At 30.8% G+C, this 19,270-nt stretch overlaps 10 protein-coding genes and 1 pseudogene across 11 annotated transcripts, besides 2 other annotated features; 3 read left to right on the top strand and 8 right to left on the bottom strand.

The window, feature by feature from the left end:
- Window positions 1–605: 605 nt before the first annotated feature.
- TVAGG3_0674890 (HMG-box family) lies at window positions 606–1,327 on the bottom strand (the record flags this gene model as incomplete). Its single annotated transcript, XM_001303650.2, has 1 exon — window positions 822–1,307. One exon carries the CDS (start codon window positions 1,305–1,307, stop codon window positions 822–824), a length of 486 nt encoding a protein of 161 aa, XP_001303651.1.
- Window positions 1,328–2,817: 1,490 nt separating this feature from the next.
- Window positions 2,818–3,658: a mobile genetic element.
- Window positions 3,659–4,577: 919 nt separating this feature from the next.
- On the bottom strand, window positions 4,578–4,820 carry TVAGG3_0674870 (serine threonine-protein phosphatase family; the record flags this gene model as incomplete). The annotated part of the gene is made up of 1 exon (XM_001309080.1): window positions 4,578–4,820. The coding sequence occupies one exon, from the start codon at window positions 4,818–4,820 to the stop codon at window positions 4,578–4,580; it is 243 nt and encodes an 80-aa protein (XP_001309081.1).
- Window positions 4,821–4,837: 17 nt separating this feature from the next.
- Window positions 4,838–5,200, bottom strand: TVAGG3_0674860 (uncharacterized protein; the record flags this gene model as incomplete). Its single annotated transcript, XM_001309079.1, has 1 exon — window positions 4,838–5,200. One exon carries the CDS (start codon window positions 5,198–5,200, stop codon window positions 4,838–4,840), a length of 363 nt encoding a protein of 120 aa, XP_001309080.1.
- Window positions 5,201–5,339: 139 nt separating this feature from the next.
- Window positions 5,340–6,158, bottom strand: TVAGG3_0674850 (phage tail repeat-like family; the record flags this gene model as incomplete). The annotated part of the gene is made up of 1 exon (XM_051242537.1): window positions 5,340–6,158. One exon carries the CDS (start codon window positions 6,156–6,158, stop codon window positions 5,340–5,342), a length of 819 nt encoding a protein of 272 aa, XP_051089124.1.
- Window positions 6,159–7,563: 1,405 nt separating this feature from the next.
- TVAGG3_0674840 lies at window positions 7,564–8,240 on the top strand (annotated as a pseudogene). The gene has a single exon. A coding segment is annotated over exon 1 (677 nt).
- A 561-nt stretch (window positions 8,241–8,801) lies between these two features.
- Window positions 8,802–8,830: a mobile genetic element.
- Window positions 8,831–10,596: 1,766 nt separating this feature from the next.
- Window positions 10,597–11,847, top strand: TVAGG3_0674820 (UDENN domain family; the record flags this gene model as incomplete). Its single annotated transcript, XM_001309078.1, has 1 exon — window positions 10,597–11,847. One exon carries the CDS (start codon window positions 10,597–10,599, stop codon window positions 11,845–11,847), a length of 1,251 nt encoding a protein of 416 aa, XP_001309079.1.
- Window positions 11,848–11,861: 14 nt separating this feature from the next.
- TVAGG3_0674810 (serine-type endopeptidase protein) lies at window positions 11,862–13,131 on the bottom strand (the record flags this gene model as incomplete). Its single annotated transcript, XM_001309077.2, has 1 exon — window positions 11,920–12,789. One exon carries the CDS (start codon window positions 12,787–12,789, stop codon window positions 11,920–11,922), a length of 870 nt encoding a protein of 289 aa, XP_001309078.1.
- Window positions 13,132–13,601: 470 nt separating this feature from the next.
- On the bottom strand, window positions 13,602–14,006 carry TVAGG3_0674800 (uncharacterized protein; the record flags this gene model as incomplete). The annotated part of the gene is made up of 1 exon (XM_001309076.1): window positions 13,602–14,006. The coding sequence occupies one exon, from the start codon at window positions 14,004–14,006 to the stop codon at window positions 13,602–13,604; it is 405 nt and encodes a 134-aa protein (XP_001309077.1).
- A 714-nt stretch (window positions 14,007–14,720) lies between these two features.
- TVAGG3_0674790 (TMEM62, metallophosphatase domain-containing protein) lies at window positions 14,721–16,655 on the bottom strand (the record flags this gene model as incomplete). Its single annotated transcript, XM_001309075.1, has 1 exon — window positions 14,721–16,655. One exon carries the CDS (start codon window positions 16,653–16,655, stop codon window positions 14,721–14,723), a length of 1,935 nt encoding a protein of 644 aa, XP_001309076.1.
- Window positions 16,656–17,065: 410 nt separating this feature from the next.
- On the top strand, window positions 17,066–18,142 carry TVAGG3_0674780 (protein serine/threonine kinase protein; the record flags this gene model as incomplete). Its single annotated transcript, XM_051242536.1, has 1 exon — window positions 17,549–18,121. One exon carries the CDS (start codon window positions 17,549–17,551, stop codon window positions 18,119–18,121), a length of 573 nt encoding a protein of 190 aa, XP_051089123.1.
- A 147-nt stretch (window positions 18,143–18,289) lies between these two features.
- Window positions 18,290–18,793, bottom strand: TVAGG3_0674770 (myeloid leukemia factor family; the record flags this gene model as incomplete). Its single annotated transcript, XM_001309073.1, has 1 exon — window positions 18,290–18,793. One exon carries the CDS (start codon window positions 18,791–18,793, stop codon window positions 18,290–18,292), a length of 504 nt encoding a protein of 167 aa, XP_001309074.1.
- Between the last annotated feature and the right edge of the window lie 477 nt (window positions 18,794–19,270).

Raw genomic sequence — 19,270 nt, 5'->3', positions numbered from 1 at the left:
AGAGATATATCATTAACAATACCGAAATCATCCCTGATTTGAAAGATACATTAAATGAAAGTGAAGATGAAGAAGATATTGGATTGATCAACGAATTCCTCGAATCATATGATAATCTCAGCGCAAAATTCTCTCAAGTCTAATTTTTGCTTTTATGAGAAAAAAAAAAAAAAAAAAAAAAAAAAAAAAAAAAAAAAAAAAAAAAAAAAAAAAAAAAAAAAATTGAGAATAAAAAGATTTTTATCTAAACTTTATTGCAAGAACATTTGTTCCGTGGTTAAAAAATAAAAATAGAGTAGGGAAAGTAACAAAATTGCATGAAAATAATAATCAAATCATATCGAAAAAAATCATATGTCAGAAGTGTTCTCACTCCCAATATTAGCAGCTTAGCTTAGCTGTTCATATGTCTGCAAATTATGAAGTAAAGACTGATATTTCGAACAATAACTTGAATCGTAAAAGAAATTGCTTATACCAAAACATAATTACGATTTTATTCACCTCCACCAAGACAGCAATTAATTGAATATTAATGCGAAGTATCAGTTACATCATTTCTATAGAAAAAAATAATAATAAAATCGATAATTTTTACATGAGGTCTGGATTTTCATATTTATCTATGACCTTTTAAAAGTTTATGACATAACTAGTAATATCTTCATAATGAAATTTGAAAAACGCTATAAAATATATTATTTTGATATAAGAATTTGTAGTTTATTCCAAACATTAAAAATCAAACAAGTATGTATGCTATACAATTATATAAAAGTAATAAAAATGAAATTGCAAGCTATAAAAATTAAATATAAATGTCATTGGGAGCTATCTTCGCTGCTGCTAGGAACCTCACTGTAAAGTATGGTCTGACTTAAATTGGAAATATTTTTCCACTTCCCTGATCGAGCTATTACCTGGATTTTAGGTATTAAATTATTAGGAATTAACTCGAGAGGAATTTCGCATTTTTTTCGCGGTCCATCTTCTCTCCGGCTTAAAGTTGTATTTGAAAACTGCTTTTGATATATTTCATCTTTGCAAACTTCTTCGGTATCATTAGGTTTCATTGATAAGGCAACATCGATATATGACTGTTTTTCGTATGGTTTTAATGATCTCCACATTGTGCCGAGTAAAGATGTGATTTTGCTGCTACTTAATTGTGGGTTATTTCTGCTGACCTCCGCTCGCTTTTCGTGACAGAATATCTGGAAGGGTTCCATGCGTAGATGATGTAGAAATGATGAATAGTCTGATGGCGGAAGAATACTGTAGAACGTTTGTGTTCCGCCTTGTAGCATCATAAAAATATTCTTTTTTGATAAGATCGTTGGTGATAGAATTGTATTCAAACTATTCATCAAAACCGCCCAGTAATCAAAATACTATTTCAGAAAATGCTGAAAGTTCTTGTTGTTTTTTAACTATAATAGATTTAGATTAAATATTTTATGATCGAGATTTTTTAACCGTAAAATATATTTTAATTAGAAATGATGTGGATAAGTGGGGACTATAAAATATATTAAGGGTTTCGTTTTGCTAAAATTGTCACTTTTATAGCATATTTGTTTTTGGATGTTTTGCGAAACCAAAAAAAAACTATGATATACAATGTGTGTGTAAAGAAAATACTTTATTTACTAGTTAAAAAATCATTTGGTATTGATCAAGTTATTTTTTCTGGATAAGATATTATATGGATAATTGGATAGAAAATACAATTATATAATCTTGTACCTGGTTTAATTAAGCTAATTGTCATCAGAAACTTGTAATTTTTATGAATTTCAGATTTTCTTTTCATTACTGCTTTTCTTAATAGGTCAAGTTCTTATTTACGTTATAAAGTATGATATTTACAAATATCAAGTTATCATGTTTTTTGAGAAATTATGAGAAACAAACAAAAATGAAAAAGATAGGAATAGCAATAAATAGTGATGTGGGTATAGAAAATGTAAGAGATATGAATGCAAAGCAATCAGTATTTAGGATATTGACCATAGATTTCGAAAAAAAAATGCTGCATATTGAGCGAAAACTATGATTATATTATAAGGCTGTCATTGAAAGCATAATGAAACTATTCCCTTTTCATTTTAATCGAATAAGATAGTAAAGATTTTTGAATTAGCTAGAAACTGATGAGATGTTTTCACAAATCAGATTTTTAATCTCTATAATGCATAATTCACTCAATATCTCAATTTTGATATTGCGAGATATTTTTGCTATCGGTTTCGCAATTTTGACACAATAGCAAGAGGGTTCTATAAGCATTATTATCAACGTAGAATCTGAATATCATATCAGAAAATGTCGCAAATCTGACATTTACCCGACCAAATAGCAAAAATAATTGAATACTTTTCGCAAAAACTTTAAAAATCGATAAAAATATGAAATATAGATACTAAAGAGACTTTTTATAGAATATTCATAAAGATTTTCCAAAAATATGATACCGCAAAATTAAAAAAGTGACGCCTTGAGTGGAGTCAAATGTCGAAATTGCTAGCTAAATGTTTTTTAGGGAAATTGCGTATTGTACGTTTTTTTCGCAAAACGAAACCCTTAAATATATTAATGAAGTTTTGAATAATTTCAAGCACTTTTTCAATTCATTTTTTGAAATTTAGTAATAGAAACTTAGCATTCAACATTTAGATTTCAAAAAATAATCAAAGATAAAAATTTCAATTGAAATATATTCTATTTTCAAATTAGGAAAAATAGCGATAATAGTTAGAAATGAGAAAACCTTAATTTTGCGATTTTTCTTACAATTTTTTTGAAATTTTTCATATTGTTATAGACCGAAAAAAGATTTTTTCGGTTTTCTCTTCAAATAATTGAAAGAATGATACGATTATAGGTTTATTATATTACATAGCATATAATCATGCTATAGCCGAAAATTATAAGTTTTGAGAGGATTGAATATAACACAAATAAATTTGAATGTAAGTTACATTGCTTGTTGTTTTTAATAGTTATTTAATGAGAAATCCAATATTCCAAAATTCAAATTGAATGATTGAAAGAACAGAAAAAGTCATTCTTTTCAATTTCGAATATGTTTCATTGTATTTGTAATTGTATGGCAAATAAGATATTTAAACTTGATTTTTGAAGGAGGATTCAAATAATTGAATGAAGTCAAATAATTTTTATTCAAAAATAAACTAGTTATTTGGGTTTAATCCTAATTATCTATTCAAACTACAAAGTTTGTAATTTAAAAGATTTTGTGAGATCAGATTGAATTAATTCAAGGTTCTTTTCAATTAATATTAATGACCATATTACGCATTTTCGAACATTCTAAACCAAATATATAAAAATTGGAGACGAATGTTAAATTTGCTAGACATGTGGGAGTTGTTTACCGAGTTTTAGCTCTTATCTCTAACAAAAAATTAATTTTTAAAAAAATGACCGAATACGTTTCACAGCGAGAAAAAAATAAAAGGCAAGATAGAATTTTCTAGACATAAAGAAGTTGTTTACCGAGTTTTAGCTCTTATCTCTAACAAAAAATTAATTTTTAAAAAAATGACCGAATACGTTTCACAGCGAGAAAAAAATAAAAGGCAAGATAGAATTTTCTAGACATAAAGAAGTTGTTTACCGAGTTTTAGCTCTTATCTCTAACAAAAAATTAATTTTTAAAAAAATGACCGAATACGTTTCACAGCGAGAAAAAAATAAAAGGCAAGATAGAATTTTCTAGACATAAAGAAGTTGTTTACCGAGTTTTAGCTCTTATCTCTAACAAAAAAATTAATTTTAAAAAAAATGACCGAATACGTTTCACAGCGAGAAAAAAATAAAAGGCAAGATAGAATTTTCTAGACATAAAGAAGTTGTTTACCGAGTTTTAGCTCTTATCTCTAACAAAAAATTAATTTTTAAAAATGACCGAATACGTTTCACAGCGAGAAAAAAATAAAAGGCAAGATAGAATTTTCTAGACATAAAGAAGTTGTTTACCGAGTTTTAGCTCTTATCTCTAACAAAAAATTAATTTTTAAAAAAATGACCGAATACGTTTCACAGCGAGAAAAAAATAAAAGGCAAGATAGAATTTTCTAGACATAAAGAAGTTGTTTACCGAGTTTTAGCTCTTATCTCTAACAAAAAATTAATTTTTTAAAAAAATGACCGAATACGTTTCACAGCGAGAAAAAAATAAAAGGCAAGATAGAATTTTCTAGCATAAAGAAGTATCTCTTGCTTTTTTTTTTTAAATCAGAAAGTCAAACTTCCTTTAGCAAATATTTACAGTCGATATGCAAGAGATGAACCATATTTATTTAAAGATGTTTTCGACTCAGATGCTATTATAGTTCATGCTTCATTTTCTGGTGCACAAAACTCTTTTTTATGCTTGGCAAATGACTTTTACGAAAAACCTACAAAGCTATACGAACACCAAGTGGAAGTATTTCAGACTTTCAAGTATGGTTTACTACAGATGGAAGAAAGAGAATAATTCCATTATACCACGCGTTTTACTTAGAACTTAGTTTCATATACAACTACTATCGAACGGTAAAAATATAATTTTAATACGGTTGAGGTGTTGGATTTGGTTGCCAACTAGACTGTGGTGCAGGTTCAGGCTGTTGTATAACAGGAGCTTGTTCTTCTGGTTCAGGGTCTTTAGGTATAATACCAACGAACTGACCTACTCTTTTACCAATATTTTTGACACCGTTCCATACTCCCCTTCCTACGGTTTTTATTCCATTCCATATACCTCTTCCAACTCTTCTGAAGAAGTTTCCAATACTACTGAAGAAACCCATTTACTATATGTAAAAATCTAATGTCCGCCTAGTCTCTTACGTTTCCTGTTGAGTTCCATAGCATTCTTTAACTGGAGCTCATACATTCTGTTTCTCCTCTGGTAGAAAACATATTCTGGGTCAACTCCTGTGTTCGCGTCATCTGCATAGAGTTGTTTATATCCCACTTCAGGGTTTGTATAAAACTCTTTCCATCTCATATTTGCATACCATGGTGGCAAACCTAACGCAGCGTCATTTGACATGGCAGTTTGCATTTGTACATCTGTTGGCACTTGACCATAGTTTGCCATTGCAGTTTGTATTCTAACTTCATTTGGAATATTCTCTGGGTTTGGTTGTCCAGGTTGCTGTGCATTCGCTAAGTTCTGTGCGTCCATTTAATATTAGATAAAAATATCTCTTACGAGTACATATGCTGAACATTTGCTGGTATTGGTTCATCTTCATATTCTCTATATCTTTCTGCCACGTCAAATAAGTAAATGACACAATGGAAAAAGCCTAAAACAAGTAGTCCTATTTCAAACCACATTTACTTACCAATAAAATTTCTTTGTTATGACACTTTCTCCGGTTTATAGGACCTCTCTCATATTCTATCTTGTCATATCTAAACTCATAGTCATGTATGTCCTCTAACCATCTCATGACACTTTCCAAACCACTTTTATCGGATGTAAAGTAAAAGCATGGATGGTTATGTAAAACGTCTAAAGTTTCTAAAGAGTCTCTCAAAGTCCAGTCTACTTGGTATTGAAAATCCCATGTGTTATAGAACGGTGGGTCCACTATAAAGAAAACATTTTCCTTGTCTTTATATTTTTCATACAACTCTGTCCAATGACATCTCACAAACTCTATACCCTCAATATATTTTTCTATGTCCTCTTTGAAAACATTTGTATAGTTAAGATATAAAACTTTTGACATAAGTGTTTCAATGTCATGAACTCTTATAGAACCACTATATAATAGTCTAGCAGATATACTATCCCAGTCTATATATTCTGCTTTTTTCAAAACCTCTCTCACAGTATTTTTGTTATCTAATGGTATACGTTCCATCTTACCTATAGGTATCTTTTCTTTTAACTCTTTCAATATATTGTTTGTGTCTGGTATATGTTTGAGACGGTCCATATAGTTGTCGAAGTCATTGCATATAATCTTTGAGTCTGGGAATATTGTATGGCACAAATGGGATATATAGAAACTTCCACCGAACAAATCTACAAATGTTAGACCATTCGGTAGTTTCTTAAGTTCTCTCAATATAATATCTTTACATTTACTCTTATTTCCAAAGAACGGTAACGGTGGTTTTGTAAAATTCATTTATATATAATAATAAAAATGTTTTTACCCGAAAAGTGACAGAAAAGTGACAAAACATCTTCGGGGCTAGAAGGCACGAAGTGCCTGGAAGCCCCACTCCCTTTTTTTTTTTTTTTTTTTTTTTTTTTTTTTTTTTTTTTTTTTTTTTCATTATGTATGGGTTTAGTGTAAATGTCTTACAATTTTGAAAATTTTTTAAATCTTGATTTATTCAAAAACGTAAGAATAAAAACCGTAAGAATCATACATTTTTTACTTCATATGTTAAAAAAAATGATACAAAATCGCTCAATATTGTATGAATTCTTACGTTTACAAAAAAAGTCACAAAACCCGCATTATATACTACTCCGAATACGTTTCACAGCGAGAAAAAAATAAAAGGCAAGATAGAATTTTCTAGACATAAAGAAGTTGTTTACCGAGTTTTAGCTCTTATCTCTAACAAAAAATTAATTTTTAAAAAAATGACCGAATACGTTTCACAGCGAGAAAAAAATAAAAGGCAAGATAGAATTTTCTAGACATAAAGAAGTTGTTTACCGAGTTTTAGCTCTTATCTCTAACAAAAAATTAATTTTTAAAAAAATGACCGAATACGTTTCACAGCGAGAAAAAAATAAAAGGCAAGATAGAATTTTCTAGACATAAAGAAGTTGTTTACCGAGTTTTAGCTCTTATCTCTAACAAAAAATTAATTTTTAAAAAAATGACCGAATACGTTTCACAGCGAGAAAAAAATAAAAGGCAAGATAGAATTTTCTAGACATAAAGAAGTTGTTTACCGAGTTTTAGCTCTTATCTCTAACAAAAAATTAATTTTTAAAAAAAAGACCGAATACGTTTCACAGCGAGAAAAAAATAAAAGGCAAGATAGAATTTTCTAGACATAAAGAAGTTGTTTACCGAGTTTTAGCTCTTATCTCTAACAAAAAATTAATTTTTAAAAAAAAGACCGAATACGTTTCACAGCGAGAAAAAAATAAAAGGCAAGATAGAATTTTCTAGACATAAAGAAGTTGTTTACCGAGTTTTAGCTCTTATCTCTAACAAAAAATTAACTTTTAAAAAAATGACCGAATACGTTTCACAGCGAGAAAAAAATAAAAGGCAAGATAGAATTTTCTAGACATAAAGAAGTTGTTTACCGAGTTTTAGCTCTTATCTCTAACAAAAAATTAATTTTTAAAAAAATGACCGAATACGTTTCACAGCGACAAAAAAATAAAACTGTACACTGATTTTCATTTTCATTTCCAGTCACTTTACTTATTATTTTTTCTTTTTTCATTTTAATTATAAATTATTTCATAATACGTTTATTTACGTTACCATTTTCTTTATTCTTTTGAATTCCATACTAGACACTTATAGAATATTTTGATTGTTAACGTACTTCATTAGAATGAATCCTTACAAAGGGTATGCCGATCGAATTTACCTAATTGGTATTTCCAATCAGATTGAAGAAGGTAAAATGACATGGGAAGAAGCTTGCACCATGTTCCCATCGCCCCAACCCTTCAATCAAATGATTTCAAATATTTAGATGTTTCAAAATCTTTTTTACAAAATCAATTTAGCTTACAGAATATCCCATTGCCTAAAGGCAAGAAAGGTCGTAGGGTCAATCCCTACGACCAAATCAAAGCTCTTGCTGTGATACATGACCACTGGGCCTTTCCCTGTGGTCAAACAAAACAATGGAAACGTTTGAAATTACAACAAATTGATGTATCTTATAGAGAAGTACGCAGATACTTCAAAGAAAATCATTTCACCAAGACGCGATTAGAGCATGCCGGGCCAGAAACAGCAGTAAGATATTGGGCGCTTTCACCCAATCTTATCTGGCACGCAGATGTTCATTATTTTAGGGGTGTTCGTGGCCAGTATATTTATGGCATAATCGACGATTTTAGCCGCAAAGTCCTAGCGTGTATACAAATACCAGATATGCTGGCAGCGACGACAGCGAACGTTGCGGCTTCCGCCTTCATTGAATTTGGCGCCCCTTATTGTTTCTGGACCGACAACGGTTCAGAAAATAGGGGCGCCTTTCAAGATCTACTTGATCTTTGAGGCGTCCAATGGCGGCATACAGACTCTCATTCTCCCTACCAAAATGGGAAGATTGAGAGATTCTGGCCGACATTGGAGCGCTGCCAAAGCATTCAGGCTATTCCTGCCTTTATTTGGGAGTACAATAATAACACACCGCGCATGAAGATCTCCCAATTAATCCATTAACTGGAACAAATTACACGCCAAATCAAATGTATCAGCTGAAACCGAAATACACAAATGCAGATACAGAAAGGTTGTGGCAAATATGGGATACAGATACAGGCATGACCGCTGTTGACACATTCACAGCGTAATAATAAACATAATTTTTTAATTTCATTTTTAACAAGTTTTTTTAAATGTATGTAATGAATAATTCATTAGAATATGATAATGCACATTGTAACAGAATAGAACAATCACCAAATTTTTTTTTGAAATTAAAAAATAAAAGTAAAAAGTATAAAGTAATCAAACCAAAAAAGATATTTAAAAGAATTTTGGAAAAAACAGAATAAGTATAATGATATTATTTTAGATACACAATCGATGTACTGAAGAATAATCCGGTAAAATGATGATATAAAATTAGATTATTTTACAAGTAGCTAAAAGAATAAAACTATAATATAAAATAAATGAAGTTTAATGAAACAATAAAGGTTAAATAAATAATAAAGATTTTTATTTTATATCAGTATTGAGAAGAAGTAACAGCTGACACTTGGTAGACAACTTCTTTATGTCTAGAAAATTCTATCTTGCCTTTTATTTTTTTCTCGCTGTGAAACGTATTCGGTCATTTTTTTAAAAGTTAATTTTTTGTTAGAGATAAGAGCTAAAACTCGGTAAACAACTTCTTTATGTCTAGAAAATTCTATCTTGCCTTTTATTTTTTTCTCGCTGTGAAACGTATTCGGTCATTTTTTTAAAAATTAATTTTTTGTTAGAGATAAGAGCTAAAACTCGGTAAACAACTTCTTTATGTCTAGAAAATTCTATCTTGCCTTTTATTTTTTTCTCGCTGTGAAACGTATTCGGTCATTTTTTTAAAAATTAATTTTTTGTTAGAGATAAGAGCTAAAACTCGGTAAACAACTTCTTTATGTCTAGAAAATTCTATCTTGCCTTTTATTTTTTTCTCGCTGTGAAACGTATTCGGTCATTTTTTTAAAAACTAATTTTTTTGTTAGAGATAAGAGCTAAAACTTTGCAGACAACTCCCGCATGTCTAGCAAATTTAACATTCGTCTCCCATTTTTATATATTTGGTTTAGAATGTTCGAAAATGCGTAATATGGTCATTAATATTAATTGAAAAGAACCTTGAATTAATTCAATCTGATCTCACAAAATATTTTAAATTACAAACTTTGTAGTTTGAATAGATAATTAGGATTAAACTCAAATAACTAGTTTATTTTTGAATAAAAATTATTTGAATTCATTCAATTTTGTGAATTTTCCTTCAAAAATCAAGTTTAAATATCTTATTTGCCATATAATTATAAATACAATGAAACATATTCGAAATTGAAAAGAATGACTTTTTCTGTTCTTTCAATCATTCAATTTTTTTACTATGTAATATAATAAACCTATAATAGTATCATTCTTTCAATTATTTGAAGAGAAAACCGAAAAAATCTATTTTCGGTCTATAACATGAAATTTTTCATATCTAGATTCTATTTAATCCTTATCATATTTTATATACCTTTGTTACTGCCATCAATTCCAAGGAATAATTGAAATTTGAATTTACATCTAAATTCAATAAAACCGCTTTTAAGATTTGTCTGACATTGTGGTTTCTATTTCGAACCCAATTGACTTATTAACTTTAATGAACTTTTTCCACGTGATAATTTAATGGGTTATACTCAGCGGCCTAATATATCGAAGATTATTTGTCCGAAATTAGCAAATAAGTCAAAGCTATAATTTGATTTTCGACCTAAAATATGTTTATGTGCAATGTGAAAACATCATTATTAAGACTTTATCCATGAAACTAAAATTTTTCAATTTTTTTTCTGGCATTTCAATTTAATGCATTGCATCTCAAGATGCACAAAATGTACACTAAAAGGATTTTCTACCTCAAAATTGTATACAATAATATTAAGCTTAATATTTTAACACATTTGAAAAACAGAAAATATTCGCCTTAAACCATTATGTATTCGAGATCTATTCATCATTGCTTCGTATGTGGGGACTTGCGATGCATTTAAACAATAAACTTTGATGAATTGGATATATTAATACATGTATAATCATATAGTGTAACCGTAAAATAAGAAGAGCAGACTATTGGCTTGTTATTGCTATTATTAAATTATGGATGTAGGATAGGAAAAAATTAGCAATGTCTTCAATCTACGACGCTTGTCTTTTAGTACATTTTGATAAGTCTTATATCCCATGTATTAAAGAGACAGTGCCAGAAGGAGTCGAACTTGGATATGATGCTATTTATTTCTGTTCAACGTGTTGGCCTTTTCCCGAAGAAAAAATTAATCTTTCGAAATTGCCATTAGTTTATTCATTTAACATCAACCAAGTATTTTATCATGGATTGTTATTCATGTATGATGAAGAGCCTTACTCAATTTTGATAACTACAAGAAGACCTTATGCATCATTGCTTGGAACATTCTTGAAAGATGTCAAAAAGCAGTTTATTATAACAGAAATACCAGAACCAAGCTTCGCATTTACCTATGTTACCTCTATGCTCACGACATGGCCAAGAGGTGCTGTAGAGTCAGCTGTCCTTACATTTCCAACGAAATCATTAGCCATTTCATTTGATATAACACATTTCTCGTATATGCAATACAATCCTCTTAAGTTTTTCGATAAAGATGAAATTCCGAAATTATGGAAAGCTCTTTTCACGGGTTCTCCAGTACTAATAATATCTCCATCAGCAGACATTTGCTGTAAAGCATGTTTCGCTGCATTTTCTTTGATGACACCGCTTTTATATGATGATCATTGTGTAATTTGGCTTCAAAAGTCAGATCCACGCTACAAGACCGTCAAGGAAGGTGATACAACTTATAAACTTGTTGGCAGCTCATATAATGAATTAGAAAAGTGCAAACAATTTTCTTTGATTTTACACGTTAAATCTGCAAAGAAATCTTCAGCTACAGATGAAACAAATATTCACGATCAAATGTCCAAGCATACATCTAAGATTCTGAAGATAATTTTGGCAGAATTAGATATGATTTTGTCAATTGATGCATATTCAGACTTTGTAGATAAAACATTTGCAACAGAACATTTTAGAGAAATACTGAAAGAGTTTGGAACCCCTGATATGCCAACTTTCGAAGATTTCCAATTATTTGAGAAAACAGACACATTTAAGAGATGGAGAAAGGCTCAGGCAATGCGTGATATACTCAGACACTCATTATTATCGTATTCTCCTCCAGATAACTTCAGAGATCGTTCTCCAGAAGATTTGATGAAAATTATTGAAGGAATTGAGTCCATGAAGGTTAAATTTTGGAATGATGCCCATGTTATTGCTGTTCTTAAGAGTCATGAAAGTAGAGTTGAGAAATTAATTAAACATAATTCAACTCAAAAGCAAAAACAATAAAAATTATTTGTTATTTAGTTATTTAAATTATACATGTTTATTTTTCTTTCTAATATACAAAATAATTAGAATTCATGTTGAATTTCTTGTTTGGAATCTGATGGATAGAATTGTCATTCGGATGATTTTTGAAGATATTATTGAGCCCTTCATACGATTGTAGACGCAATTTCCTCGGCATGGAGCGAAGAATGAATGGTGTATTGGGGTAATGGCAATAGTTCCATTTCCTTCATTTCCTTCAATATTATTTGAAGTTATTCTCATTACAGAAATATAAGAAGGATCATAGAAACTCAGCCTTCCATACGAAGCGTTATAATGTCCATCTTTCTCTATTACTATTTTGCCGCACTTATAACCGCCTCCCGAACCTGAAAAAAAAGGCTCACCTGATTCCGACTTCATATAAGCAGGACAATTAGTAAACTCTTGATGTTTCTCAAACAAACTGCAATTTTCATTGATGCACCAAAAATTATTGGTAAAATCACCTCCAGGAGCACCATCTTGATCGTCAAGAGCTCCGGATCCTCCTGCGGCAACTAATATTGGTTTATTATCAATCATGATCGAGCTAGATCCACCTCCAGGACCTGTCCAAAAACATCTGTCCCAATTTTCGTGCATTGAGGAAGCATTTCCCCCGTCAGGAAAGCCTCCACCATCATTGTCAGCAAAAAATTTCCCCTTTTTCCCAACTCTTATTGTAACATTGGTTTTCGAGCTGAGAGTTAATATTCCTTCAATTTTTGTACCTTTACCTCCTTTGGACCTCCACATGGAATCGCCTCCTTGTGCACCGTAACAAGAAATATTATATTTTCCAGCCTCTAAGGTAATATTAGTACAAAAAATATCCGCAAATGTATGCGTTGTAAAATTATCAATTGTTGGTGTTTGATGTAGTTTCTTAAAGAGATTTAATTGTCTGAAAATCATAAACAAATTATATATTTTATATTTGTATCGATTTTCGTGAATGCTGATTGTGTCTTAGTATTGTCCTTGGAGGATAAGCTTGAATATGAGAAAAAAGCATGCAAAAATTTGAAATGTGGAGTAACCTAAATTATTATCATGAAGATTTAATTCGATTTTAAATTTTGTTCATTAGTGCTATTATTTTCTTATTTGAATTTAAATAATTTCCAATAATATAAAAAATTTACATCGAAATTGGAATTCTTACTCATAAAACTAGCGCGTTGAATATGTTGAACTTGCAGGAGTTTGTTTTGCATTCCCTTCGATATCCATCTGACAACCTATGTGACTTTGCTGAAGAAAATTATATTTGAGAAGATAACTTTTTTTATATTTCGATTTCGATTTTTTGAAATTATAATAGTTATAAAAATTAGAACAATAAGTGTATTGATCCTCCCAAATTATTTTACGATTTTGAATGATTTACAAATGTAAATTTTCCGAGTGTAAAGAGTGTTTGAAATCACGAAATCTTATATCTACTAAACGAAGAAACCGTATAATCGGATTTCATACATATAAAATAGTCGAATGTATGTCTTTGTGAATGGAATAAATGATATAATTATCACGATAAAATTTATCGAGTCATTATATTCTTTTATAAAATGAGATGTACATTGATGAGGTCAACTTGAATTCTTTTTGGGAATAAGAAGTGTATTAAACTGGCCAGTAAAAATAAAAACTACATAAATATTTACAATAATGCGCACAATAATAACATAATATAATAATATGAAAAATCAAAGGGATCCAAGGCATTACCAATCTCTATCTTGGAAGTTCTGTAACTTCAAAAAAGTCCTAAATTTCTTTGGATTATTATCAATTTGATCCTGTCTTAAGTCAAGGAGACGGGCCTTTTCTCTTGATATGGAAGGATCAACTGAACATTGAATCATGTTGCTTAAATCTGAAGGGAATGCCTTTAAAGCTTTTTGATTGGGTGTAGAATCAATGCTTATGCATAGTATTACGCTCCCATCAGTTACACCGACTTTTTCAAAGGAAAATGATGTAGGAAGCTCACATCCATTCAAGATGAAGCGCATTTTCTTTTGGAGAACTGTGTTTAGTGTTTCAACCTTGCTTTCTCGGTTAGCTGTAATTTGTTTCACTGAAAAACCTGGTTCAACCAAGTAAAAGGATAATAATTTCAAGGTCATTAATACGATGTAAAAAGCACGTTGACGATTTGAATGAGTAACGTACTTTTTTCACAATTTGTCCCAAAAAAATTAGAACACAAAAAGTTAAATACTAGTGGTTTAGATGTTTATAATAGTTTTTTCAAATATTGTAAAACCAATTATTTTGAATGATGGGAGGATCTTTTCTGTCAAATCGAAAAAGTTTATAAATTCCCCTAAACTAGTTAATTGTGATTAGCACAATGTTTCTATGATATCGCTCATAATTCTCGAAATTTGAAAAAAAATCTTGACTACTGTTTTTCGAATTTTAATGAGTAATTATTATTTGTTAGTGATTTTTCGGCCTATTTTATTAACATTTAAAGTTTATAGATCCCATTTCTAAAAATAGCGAATAGAATAATGAGTTTACGCTATTAGCCACACATAAAATAATAGTCAAATATTTTTGGGAGTAGATTTGTTCGATCAATGTTTGGGATACATAATTTTGATAAAATTCATCAAAGAGATACAATGTTCAAAGCGCGAATTCGACGCGTAAACTTGAGAACTTATTTCCTGTTGTTCCTGCAACGACTAGTCCATAAACCTTCTGAAATGAAATATAATTTGTTACTTTTTCAACTAACTATTCAAAATAAGTTGAAAGGTCATTATGACAGTATACAATGGATATTTAATATAAGACTCTATAGTAAATATTTATATAATAAACAAACAAAATTATGGCTGAACAAGTTTTGTGTTTCCATCTTTGATTTCTTGGTCTGACTCCGAACTTACATCTGGCTGTGTTGGCTTTCTATAGTAGAAGAAGGCACTAACAGCGTAAATAATAATTGCAAGGACCGGAAAGATAAAATAAGGGAAAGAACCGACCCAAACGCCGTAGTAAGCGATTTCGCCAACATATAGGTTGCAGAACCAGTATCCAAAACCAAGAGTTCCGATCAAAACGCAAAGATCGAATAAATGGTAATAACTCCAGCCAATATTAAGGATAGATAGGTAAACAAGGCCTGCAAAAACGATATCCGAGATGAAACCTGTGAAAGCAACAAAACCACAAACATATGAAAAGACATCTTTGACGTACTTGCCTTTTGTAACGTATCCCCATATGAAGAACATAGCCAGATTGCCTTCGAAGTTATAAAGTGTTATTGGAAGGCAAATTTCCCACAAAACAACGATTGTGAGGAAAATCTTGATCCAAATCTCAAGTTTAGAGAGCGCTCTTCCTACAACTATTGGTCCGCAGAAAATTATGAGCCACCAGTTGACAGCTTGGCCAGATCCAATAATATAACTTGCTGTATCATTGAAATAAGGGAAAGGAACCCAAATAAATATAGTTATGATTCCAAATAAGATGAACATCATCGGAAAACCGACCATACCTGTCTTTGGATCAATCAATGATCTTTGAGACTCATAGAAAGGTCCTGACTCGCAATTAACAGCAAAAGTAACATTATCTGTAAGATCTCCTGTGATGTATATTGTATGGATGCCACTTTCGAAGGTCGCATTCATCTGATATAAGGCAACACTGTTTTCTTCATCGATATACTCTTTAAATGTAAGAGTACCTGTAGCATCACCTGATACGTTGAATACTTTGGTCTGAGATGGATCAAATGATATGACATTTATTGGAAATGTTGTATCTTTTGTATTTGCAACCTGAAGATGCTGTGGAACTGGATGTGATATGATTGCATTGTATTCGCTGTATTGATTTATTGATTTATAGTTAATTCTGTTGTTATCTAAGGTAAGAATTGTAAGATCTGATGAAACTTTAGTGGCTCTGGCAGTTAATTCCATAACACCACCGTAGTGAACTGGTTCAATCTTACGTGGGTGAGTATGGCCATTAAGGTATACTGTAATATTGTAATGTTTAAGCATATCTTTGAATGTGAGACCTGATTTTGATTTTGCTGAACGCGGATATAATAACTCATGTGTATAATGGCAGGTTAAAATAGTATATTTGCAATTGGTTGGTTGTTTGAGAATTTCTTCTAATCGGTCAAGATGCTTCGGAAGAATTGCGAGAATAAATGCAAGTGGACCATATCCTGTTGGGAATTCTTGTGGTGTAAAAGCGACTATTCTGACATTGCGCCTTTCGTGAGAAAATGCTGTAAAATCTGGCATTTCTGTAGTAGTATATTTTGCAGGTAGAGAATTAACTGGATCCCATTCAGTAAGTCCCCAGAGATCATGATTTCCAAAAATCTCAAAAAGTTCCTCTTTCGAAATTCCGGATGAATTAATTGCATCTGCATAGATTTTCCAATGATCTTCATGTTGATAAGAAGCGGTAGGAGATTTACTTCCAACGTAGTTATCAACCAAATCACCACTTATAAGAGCCCACGATGGTTTAACTTTTCTGTGAATATAACTGAGAGAACGGTTTAATCTTGCGCGAGCATCTGGATTATTGGGAGTTACGTGAATGTCTGTTAAATGCGAAACTACAACTGGCTTATCACTGTAATTATAAAGTGGAATGTTTTCATCAACGTAGATTTTCTTCACTTTATACTTAAACTTTGTTACATATATTGCAAGAAAAGGGAGAACACAAATCAGGAACCAAGGACCGTATGAACAAATCCTTCCAATTTGGCTGGAATGACTCATTATAAAAATGAGGACTATTCAATTTTGTTGAATACAATAACTCCTGAAAACTTTGCATAATTGTTGCATTTCATGTGCACAATATTATTATTAAAAATCAATATCTGAAAAATATCGAAAATTAAGAAATTTGATTTGCCATTATAGAGTGCATATTTTTAATATTTGTAACTATCTTAAAAATTTCAATGTAATAACGGCTATTGCCATCATTATGTTCGATAAAAATTGTGTTTTTGTAGAATTGAAACCTTTGTGAGTGTGTAAGGTTCTTTCTATCAAATGGTAAAAACGGTTTTATTTTACTGTTCTTTTGTGTTCTCTTAATCAACATTTTTAAATGTAATTTCATATTCAACATGGCCTCTAGATTGAATCGCCATCGATGTCTTTTAAAATGGAAACCTCATGATCATCTTTGATGAAAAACTGATCGGTTGGTATATATTTTTTGATTGACTCGTATCCTCTCTCCTGTTAAATTATTATGTATGTGGATATTATCTAAATTAATATTGTTTTGAAAAATCAGACAACTTTGATGAGGTTTTGGGCATTACCAAGCTATCTCTAATAGTTCAAATAATGGAATCAAATAATATACTTCCGTTAAGATACAATAAAACATATTCCAATTTCGTTTAGAAACATTGATGTCAAAAACCCGAAAAAATGTATGATACATTACTAATAATGAATGTGTGGTTGCCAGAAAAATAAATCATGGTGGTTCAAATTGATTATTTCGGCATATTATCCAAAGAATAAAAAAAATGTCAGATAAAATGTGTAAACTTTGAATAAAAAGCTTTATTTTTCAACTCAGAATGATATGCAGGACTCTTTTATTTGACTGGAATCGAGAAATAAAGATAGTGACGGTTTTTTAATTTATGAGTGTATCCATCAAGCCTTCTTTAGAAGAGCTTCTTGCTCGCATTCGTGCAAAAATCATCTCCAGAGGTTCAACTGGCATTCAGGGCCTTGGTCGCCTTTTCAGAATTGCTGATGACAATGGAGATAGAAAGATTGATCTTAAGAACGAGTTTCCAAAGCTCATGGGAGATATTGGCGTTCTTTTAAATAAGGCTGAAATTGCTGAACTTGGCGTTCTTCTTGATCGTAATGGAGACGGTTCAATTGACTTCGATGAATTTGTTTTCTACCTCGGACCCCCAATGAATGCTGCTCGCCAGGGTGCTATTGATGATGTTTTCAACCAGCTTGATGCTGATAAGTCAGGAACCTTCGATCTCAATGATATTCGCATCCGTAATCCAAACCTCACTCAATCTGACCAACAAAACATTGCTCAGAATCTTTTCAGATCATTCGATAAAAATGGCGATAACTCTATTACAAAAGAAGAGTTCAATCTTTACTATCGCGAAGTCAGTCCAAACTTCAACACTGATCAGCAGTTCATCGAAACAATTTACAGATCATGGAACTTAAAACAACCATAATCTGACTATTTGATTACGATTAAAATGTGAAAAAATTGATTTAACTAATTTTAAGTAATTGATAGCATTACATTCATACTTACCTATTAATAAGTCTGAAATATTGATTGAAAAGTAAAAGAAACTTCAAAACATTTTTTTATATTAATATTACAAAAACAATGTATTCTAATAACGTAATGACCACTGCTTGTTAAATTGGTCGATCTCATCTGGTTTTATATTCTTTCGTATTTCATGTTCGAAACATGATCCATCTTTTTGGAAGATTTTTTGAATAGTAAGAGATTTATTACCGATTCTTCGCGTTTCTATCGTTCGCCGTATTCCGCTTTTTGAGTCTAATTCTTCACGATATATTCGCTGATAGCCATCCGAAGTTGTATGTATTGATGAGTTGCATGTATAGTATGGTGTTTCTTCATTGTCATTATTTTCATCCTCTTCAAGAGAAGGATCTACATCTTTGTTTAGTAATTTTGGATTTTTCGAAAATTTTGCAAATGAATTACGGTCTTTCCGATTAAATGATGAATCGTATATTTCACTGAATTCTTTTTCCATTTGGCGGAATACAGATTCCGACCAATGGGACATATAATCATAAACGCCTGATCCCATTCGAGCAAAACTTCTGTAATGTGGCATAGGTTCGTCAAACCAGTCAATCATTACAAGATAAAACGACTCAGAAGATTTTTTATTAAATGTCAATTTTTGGATAAAACCTTATACAGTTGCAAATTTAACACATCAGAGGTCAAATATCAAAATCTCATGGGCAAAGTCCTTGAAACGACGAAACATTACATGGCTCGTATTTCATTCATAGTAAATTACTCAAAAAATGAGATTATGCATATAAACATTCGTATGAGTATCACATCAGATATAAAACAATGCTGTAAAGAGAGAAATACTCAAAAAAAATACAAAAATAGGTATAAAATGTCGGAGTTCGTGATTGAAAGCGAGTGATGTCGGGTTAAAATGCTAAGAGTGATTATAGTTGATGATTAATTTGATTGTTTGTATGAAGAAATTCTGTCCATGTGATTTGATGCATAATATATTTGATGAGTGATATTTAATTTTGGTAAATCGTGATGGATCAAATTTAATAATTATGTAATTTAACTAGAAATGCTC

The sequence above is a fragment of the Trichomonas vaginalis genome, chromosome III (genome assembly GCF_026262505.1).
Source record: "Trichomonas vaginalis G3 chromosome III, whole genome shotgun sequence".
In the NCBI taxonomy this organism is placed as follows: domain Eukaryota; phylum Parabasalia; order Trichomonadida; family Trichomonadidae; genus Trichomonas; species Trichomonas vaginalis.
This window is presented reverse-complemented; position numbering and strand designations above follow the sequence as displayed.